This window comes from Triticum dicoccoides, chromosome 5A (assembly GCF_002162155.2).
Source record: "Triticum dicoccoides isolate Atlit2015 ecotype Zavitan chromosome 5A, WEW_v2.0, whole genome shotgun sequence".
NCBI lineage: Eukaryota > Viridiplantae > Streptophyta > Magnoliopsida > Poales > Poaceae > Triticum > Triticum dicoccoides.
In genome coordinates, this window is record NC_041388.1 from 328,827,841 (window position 1) to 328,836,684 (window position 8,844).

At 44.4% G+C, this 8,844-nt stretch overlaps 1 protein-coding gene across 1 annotated transcript; it reads right to left on the bottom strand.

Moving 5' to 3' along the window:
• Positions 1-1,156: 1,156 nt before the first annotated feature.
• LOC119301297 (UDP-glucose 4-epimerase 4-like) lies at positions 1,157-7,601 on the bottom strand. Its single transcript, XM_037578249.1, has 9 exons — positions 7,226-7,601; positions 5,584-5,633; positions 5,331-5,466; positions 4,710-4,811; positions 4,403-4,630; positions 3,236-3,320; positions 2,522-2,604; positions 1,738-1,829; positions 1,157-1,656 (listed from the first exon to the last, which is right to left on the bottom strand). The coding sequence occupies exons 1-9, from the start codon at positions 7,460-7,462 to the stop codon at positions 1,542-1,544; spliced, it is 1,128 nt and encodes a 375-aa protein (XP_037434146.1). The 5' UTR covers positions 7,463-7,601; the 3' UTR covers positions 1,157-1,541.
• Positions 7,602-8,844: the final 1,243 nt, after the last annotated feature.

Here is an 8,844-nt window from a genome sequence, read left to right on the forward strand (position 1 = left end):
CGTGAAAAAAGTTTCAACCGGCAAGGAAAAAGTTTCAATTTGGCAACCGTCGTTGTTTTTAGCTACTACGGCGATGTTTTTTGCTACATTCATTCAATGTCATTTACTGGTGGCCATCGTTCGCAATCCTGTGCTTCCAGCAAAAAATGATGCTGCAACCGTAGTTTTGTTTTGCTACTACCGGCGCAGTGTTTTGCTACATCCATCAAGCAGAAGATGCGACCTCGCGACGGCGGCGAGGGCGTTTTTCGCTGCAACCGTATTTGGTTGTTGCTACTACCGGCGAACTTTTTTGCTACATCCATCAAGAAGGAGCTACGACCTAGCGACGGCGGCGATGGTGTTTTTGCTGCAACCGTTGTCAGGTTTTGCTATGACAGGATAAGTTTTTTGCTACATCCGTTCAATGGCGTGATTGGCTAGTGGGAGTCGTCGACGCAATTCCGTTCAGCGAGCATCAACGGCGAGGGGCGACGGCGGAGCTACAACCGGAGCTGATGAGAGCTGCAAACCGCAGGTGCAGCTGTTGCATGGGTCGAGGCAGCGACGAGGAGGACCGGCGAGGGTGGGAACCAACGACGAGGACGACCAGCGAGGGTGCCGATCGGCGACGAGGAAGCACACCGGAGGAAAGATGAGGCATCAAAGGGGAGCTATGCGAGACGGCGGAGATGCAGGGATATGCGCGAGCGTGAGATGCGCGGGGAGGAAGAAGATCTGGCACGAATCGTTTTTTTTTTTCCGCTGAATTGAACGGCCAGAACAAGTAGCATCCTGCGACTAGGGTTGGGCTGGTGCACCGGCGCAGATTACTCGCTTTCCAGAAGTGGTTGCGCCTAGCACCTGTTTTGCTCGCACGCCCTCATCGGACATGCGAGAGTGGTTCATTTGGCAGAAGTATTCTTCTAAAAAAATGGGCAGAAGTATTATCCACGTATGCTTGGCAAAGTATCTTGATATAGATGAGGAGATTGCGTCTTTCATGGGTATAAGCAACAGATCATCACAAGGCATATGCATTTCTGCACGCTGAGTCACTAGCAAAAGCTGCACTATACGTGCACCGCACAGTCTCAAGGGGGGAAATGCAGCACCGCACACCCCCAAAGTTCCCAAACCCAGACGGCAGAGTAGACAAATTTCTGATATATACACAGGAGGGTAACACGCTGCATGAAAGAAAAGATACAACCAAAGCTGAGTGTATTACTGTGGCTCGTCTAATTACTATTACAGCACAGGCACAAAAAGGATTCGTATACAGCTGCTAGGCAATGCAACTCAATTAGCAGTAAAAGAATTGAATTAGCTGGTCGACTATAGCAAACTAGCAAATCTTCCTAGAACAATCTCAACGAAAAAAATATATGCAGGAGGAAGATAGATTTTGTACCGATACCGGAAGAACAACAGAGCAACCTTTTTTTTTTCTAATCTCGTAACTTTCTCTGTATGACTGGCCGACTAGATCTACACCGATCCCAGCTCTTAGGCACTAAGTTGCATGTACAAGTGAGTCCGCACGGACCGATCCGCGTTGTTCAGTGTGAATTGCTACCGTTCTGCTTGGTCGAGTCGGGTGACCCATACCCGTAAGGGTTCTTGCTAGCCCAGTTCCACTGGTCCCTGCACATCTCCGTGATGCCATACTTCGCTCTGTAGACAGAATAACAACATTTAATTACCGAAGGAATGTTACCGCTGACAAAAAATGTAGAAAGTCCGTTAGTGGCTTACTTCCAGTTGAGTTCTCTCTCTGCTTTACCAGTTCCTGCAAAGAGAATCTCGGCATCACCAGGGCGGCGCTGACCGATGACCAGCGGGATTTTCTAACATAGGGAACACAGACATATGCATAAGAAAAGAAGGCACAAGAAGAAAACAACTCATATAGATCTTCCTATCATTGGCATTTGGCAGGAGAGTTAAAACAACGTCTGGCCAAGCATGGCATAATAACATTGCAACATCCAGTTAACTGTACTTGCAAAGTCTAGCAATCACCCATAATCTTTCTATAGGCCATTGTATGATGAATCGTAGAATTTTCACACATCTACTCATAACCAGCACAAAAGGGCTTAGCATCATAACAGTCTGTTCACCCAAAAAAGTACTAGCTACTCCATGTTTGTCCTTCGTAATAAGAAAACTTAGTTTTGTCAATAATTGCAGCAGCTACACAATTCCTAATCCCAAGTTTCCTGTGCAATGCAATTGTCAGTTGTCAATTTGCAAAGACTCAAAGCTTAAGCCTCTAAAGCCCTATGCAATCTGCTGAGTAAATCCAAGGATTACTTGAATACTGTTTTGAGGAGATTGTGTCATACTCCCTCCGTTCGGAATTACTTGTCCCAGAAATGGATGTATCTAGACGTATTTTAGTTCTAGATACATCCATTTCTGAGACAAGTAATTCCGAACGGAGGGAGTATATGCTAACCAGCAAAATATACCATGTTAAAAAAAATACAGGAATCAGGCATTTACAAAAATCGCAGTATTATCAAACCAGGCATACCTTTCCAGAAGCCTTCTCGAATGCATTGACTATCTCCAACACTGACGTCCCCTTTCCAGTCCCAAGGTTGTATGGTTCACATCCTGCATGATGAATTGAATTTTTGTACGAGATCAAACTACAGGGCAAAAAGATACATCAAGCATCCTATGCACTTAGAGGTAGAAGAAATAGGAGTTTGAGCACTCAATACTTGCAGGGACTCCAAAGTGAAAGCATGAAATAAAAATTATTTCTCTATGGCTTGGGGATTTGCAATGCAAAATAGTTAGCGGCTAAGTACTCAAGTTGTTACACACATATGTCTGGAAAATGATACTACCTCCTTTTGGTTTACAAGGCCCGCGTGCATGTTGGGGACAACTTTGATAATCAATTTGATTAACAAAATACCCCCTCCGTCCGGAAATACTTGTCGTAGAAATGGATACAAATGGGTGTATGTAGAACTAAAATACATCTAGATACATCCATTCCTCGGACAAGTATTTCCGGACGGAGGGAGTAGTAATTATATGCCAAAAAATATATCCATGAATTTGTGATCGAAAAAAGATTCTAATGGTATAATTTTATGGCACACAACTCATATATTATTGGCCTGATTGGTTGTCAAAATAAATCTCAAATTCGGTGCGGGCCTTGTAAACCTAAAAGGAGGGAGTATAACGTATTTGTGATGAAGTATTTCAGAATGCAGTCAATTGTGCAAACCTATGTTAGACGAACTATCAAAAAGCTTCCGTAGTGCAGCAATATGCCCCTCAGCAAGATCAAGCACATGAATATAATCTCGTACCTGCACACCAGGCAAAAGTGTCCTTAGTAGATGAGAAAATCTTAACTGCAGATTTCATAACAATATTCACAAAATGATTCACGGCATTCGGAGTTTGCAATAGCATTTGGCAAGGAAATGCAGGACAAAACTTTTTTCGAACGGGATTGCGTATCTCGGATGTAGGATGTGGTTTTATTTGTTGTCCACTTTGCTTATGTTTTGTCATAAGCCAGGCATTAGGAGTCTGATGCTACTGTTCTGAGGAGACTCGGGTTTGCCCTTTAATGTAAATTTTGATGACATCAGAAGTGCCCCACATGACAACATATTTTAATTAGCACATCATCTGGTAGCATTGTGGATTTGTCTGCAGAGGAGAAAATGATGACACCAATGCATCATTCATTAAGTTGCTAACAAGATCAAACCAGATAGATATGTATTACAGGTCTATACATTGGTGACTTAGGCAAACCAGTAGTAAAGATATACAAAGCTCAGTAAAAAAATATACAAAGTTAATGAAAAGCTCTAAGTTGCACAATGGAACAAAATCTGAGGGCAACCGCTTCTAGTTATACAACTTGTCTCAAGTACTATGATTTTTTTTCAGTTATTTGTTTGCAAAAAATACTGTGTTTTAGTAAGAGCTACACAATTCCATTACTTGCTACGAAATTTTGAAACTAGGGGACCAACTGGAGCAACTGTTGTTGATACCACTTCTTCTAGTGTTTGATCCATTTATATTTCAGAAACACATAGGTAACTACTCCCTCCGTTCCTAATATTTGTCTTTTTAGAGATTTCAAATGGACTACCACATACGGATGTATATAGACATATTTTAGAGTGTAGATTCACTCATTTTGCTCCGTATGTAGTCACTTGTTGAAATCTCTAGAAAGACAAATATTTAGGAACGGAGGGAGTAGAAAAGAGCTACTGCACTGTACGCCAGCGCACTCCTACTACATAGTTACTAAGTAGTGTCTAGTAGTTGATGGGACATGAACTGAATGGACCAAAATGGTTTCACCAAATTTAAAATTCAGTGGTGAAGTACTAGCTGACTGAGAATAGCATGTGAAAAAAAATACCCCGGTCCCATCTTTAGTTGCATAGTTATTTCCAAAGATTGTCACTGACGGCCTCCTCCCAACAGCAACTTGCTGAACGTAGGGCATAAGGTTGTTTGGAACTCCACGTGGGTCTTCACCAAGGTATCCACTGGGGTGAGCCCCAACCGGGTTGAAGTACCTAAGTAAAATGATTCTCCACTCAGAATCTGACCGGTATATATCACGGCATATCTCCTCAGCCATAAGCTGCAATTAATGTGTATCACTACAATCAGTTAAAAGACTCGATGCAAAGATTGTGCATAGGAAAAGAACTGTAACATGCCTTGGTTCTGCCATATGGATTGTGCGGAAGGAGAGGAAACTCCTCTGTGCAGGGTGAGTTCTTAGGTGATCCATAAACTGCAGCTGATGATGAGAACACCAACTACAACATTTGAACACATAAACACATGTCAATATCAGTCTGGTATGAACAAGAAAAATAACGGAATGAGCCTCAGCAAACTTTCGATGGTTGACAGAATCATTAATACAAATATATTTAACCACATATATCAAGAAAACCATGAATGTGCTAACCATATCTAGGAAATTCATGGATCAATTGTTACGATTTATAGAAGTTGGAGCTAGGAGCAGCTACAATAAGTGGTCTACAAGTACATCCTACTGCAGTGTGATACAATCATAACTATATTGGAAAGCTTGGAAAGCAGAGGGCCTAAATTTTATTTTAAAATGAGATGTACAAATAGAATTTCTACAGAACACAATATGATATTGTAAACAATTAGTGACTTTTGTATGATAAAGGCTACTAGTGTTCAAAGCACTACCAAGAAACATATTACAGTCTGAATAATGAATTATATCAGTTAAGGCAGTTTGTGCACATGACGTCAGAGAGTACAAAGTATCTTGTGGATACATGACTTGTAAGTACCTTCTTGCATTCATGGGCTGCCATGACTTTCAAAAGATTAATTGTGCCAGCAATGTTATGGTCATAGTAAAACAATGGCTTCTGTACACTTTCACCGACAGCTTTCAGTCCAGCAAAGTGAATAACAGCATCAAATCTGGAAAACATGTATTTCAAGAATGTAAATGCCTTTACACATGGCAAGAAGCCAAAGCATTAAACAAGTAAAGAATGAACATAAGTACATTGATTACTAATATAGATTGTGCTGCACCTTGTGGAAGCAAAAACAGCGTCCAGTGCATCCTCGTTACGGATATCAACCTGCAGAAGCAGATTAGTTTTTAGTGTTCCATTATATGTTCCTGTAGAGCTATTTATAACTAAGATATCCATAGGGGTTAAAGACATAGTCTGATTTTGTTATCCAAATCAAACTGTAACACAAGAAGCAATAGATTTCTGTAAGTCATTTATTAAATGCTTCATATAGTAAGAAATCATTTACTTTCACAAAAAACACAAGTATATTAACATAGAGTCACCATTTTCACTTCCACGGCTCCACGTTCAGATGGATTTGGCCGTTTGTTTATGAACTAAACACTTCATAGCCGTTTGTGTATGAACTAAACACTTAGATTTGGTCAATAACAATAGAAGACAATACAAAGTTTGGATTAATTCCCGGTCAAAAAAGTTTTTGATTGACTAGCTAACCACCCTGTTTGTTTCAATGACAATGACAAAAGAATTAGATATTAAAGCCAACTGTAAAAGTGTAGTGTTGATGTGAATGTGATACAAGTTTGTGAATTAACCAAACAAGGCACTGGCAGTGTGCACACCTTACAAAGTGGACAGTTGCAAATCTAGTCCCCAACTACCCACAACCCACCTAAGTGACACCTTAAAAATGCAATCAACCCAAAATATAACTTTAAAACCACCATCATGCAGAGATTTACCAGTGGTTCTATTTCTAGCACACAGTCATTCCATTTATTCATAAATTACAGGCTTCAGCATAACGCTAAATAGTTCAAATTGTTATTGCACTGTAAGAAAAAGAATTAATATGCAGGCACGTCATGCACTAAACTGCCAATGATTAACAATGTCGAACAAAGAGATATGAGATATATACACGGTCCAGATTCCATTTCCCACGTCACCGTCTTCCATACCACTATCAAGTACAACATCAGTAGACCAAATAAAGTTATGATACCTATGTTTTACAAATTGTGTGAGAATCTGCAGCCCAGATAAGCCATGAATATGTGAATTGATCACAAATGCCCTGCATTCGCCATGGCATGCCTAACGTTCTCACATTGTGAGAACCTACATTCACAGTTTCACAGAGCTGTTGGCCAAAATTAATCCACATCGTTTTGGCTAGTTTGCCAGCCAGAAAAAAACGAAATCCCCTTCACAAATCCACCAACATGACCACAAGCAATGCGTCAAATTAAACACCAGGTTATCTAAAAATGATGGATGCAGGCCCCACAACAGCAGCGGTGAGATCTGCATAGCGTGTAACGAGCCTCAAATCACCCAGAAAGGTAAGTAAGCGCAAACGAATCTATAGCAGGTAATTCTTAGAACCGAATATTCCCAACTCCGAATGCAACCAAGAAGCAAACAAATTCCCCCCATAATTCGTCACAACTAGAGTGATTAAACACGCCAAAAGCCCGAAAACAACTATCCCGTGGGAACACGCCAGGAATGTAGATCTTCCATTATCTAGAAAAGCACATAGGGCGTGGCCGGCACGTCAAGCACGAGATGAGATCTATCCTCGCACCAAGGACCACGTAATCGACCGGCGCGGACGGCAGGAGAAGCAATGTATCTAAGGGGGGGAGAGGGCGTGGCCCCGGTAGCGGCGGAAGCGACGGCGTTACCTTGTGGAAGGAGAGGTTCCGCGCGTGGTCCCCGGCGAGCGCGGCGACGCGGCGGACGGCGAGCTCGGAGGAGTTCTCGAGGCTGTCGACGACGACGGCGCGGAAGCCCGCGGCGAGCAGCTGCAGCACGGCGTGGCTGCCGATGTAGCCCGCCCCGCCGGTCACGAGCACGGTCCTGGTCGGCCCCGAGGACCCGTTGGCCGCCGACGACCCGTTGGCCGCCCCGTTCACCGCCATCGGCAGGGGAATTCCTCGCCCCGGGTCCTCGCTGGCGCGGATCTGCGGAGGGAGCGAGCGGAGCGGAGGAGGAGACAGGCAGGGGGGATGAGAAGGAAGAGATGGGCTGGGGCTGGGGCTAGGGGCAGTGGAAGAAAATTTGAATGGTCTCGGTCCGAGTTCGTCCGGGGTTGCCGCACGCCAGTGGACAGGAGGGCGTGTCGGCGGGGCCCGCGCCCCAGTGACAGACGGGCGGCTTGCTTTGGCTCGGCTGCTACGCTCCTGCGACCGCGCAGCGCGGGCCCCGCCCGCCCCGTGATGGGACGACGCTGCCTGTCGGTGCCGCGACTCGTTGCGGCCGCGTTGCGTCACAGGGAGAGGGGTGGCGTCTGCGTGCGTCCTCGTCGTCGAGTCGACATGGGCGCGACGTGGACGGGGATGGAATGGAAGGAATCCGTCGACTGGAGCAGGTCGTCGCTGGACTAGTCGCCTTTGGGAGCTTCCTTGCTTTGCTTGTTTATTGTTTGATTTGATGATTCGATGCCGTGGAGACGTGCTAGTTTAGCGAGGACGGCCGCTTTCGTGGCCCTAGAACATACTAGACCTCATGATTAATATGGACACCGACAAGTGACAGAGGTGAGATCTGAGCGCTATGTCTAGATACTTTATGGCGGAACCGGTCCATCGGTTTCAAATCCTAAATTTGACACTCGTGTTTGCATTTTTCTAAACTTATTTCATGTTTTTCGATAATGTTCATTTCAATGGTAGAAGACGTTCTCAATCTCAAGATGCTTGCACTCTTTGGATGGGATGTGGCAGCTCTGCCCTTTCAGGGTGACTCCAACATGGGGCCGATCGACATTTAGTCGTGGCGTGCCGGTGGCGGCGGCGTAGATCCTTCATCATGAGTGCGCAACTCCCCCCCCCCACCCCCCCAGATACTAGTGTAGAATGTTCGTGGTCTAAACTCCCCGGCTCGACAGAGTGCGATTTATCAGGTTGTGATGGCGGCAAATGTGAGCATAGTGTGCTTCCAAGAGACAAAACTAGAGGTTGTATTAAGTGAGATCGTTAGGCATTGCCTTGGGAATAAATTCGAAAACTTCTTTTACGTGCCGGCGGTGGGTACCCGCGAAGGTGTGTTGTTAGCATGGGACCCCACAGTTGTGTCTCTCTCTCTCTCTAACCCACACATTATGGAAAATATAGTCACGACGCTCGTTCGACAGGAAGAGGGTCCACTGTGGTGGATTACTGGGGTCTATGGACCTCAAGGCGACTCAGAGAAGGTGGATTTTATGAATGAGATTGTGGACGTTCGGGACCTTCATATGGGAGCTTGGGCATTGGTGGGAGATTTTAATCTCCTTGTCAATCCTGAAGATAAGAGCAATGCC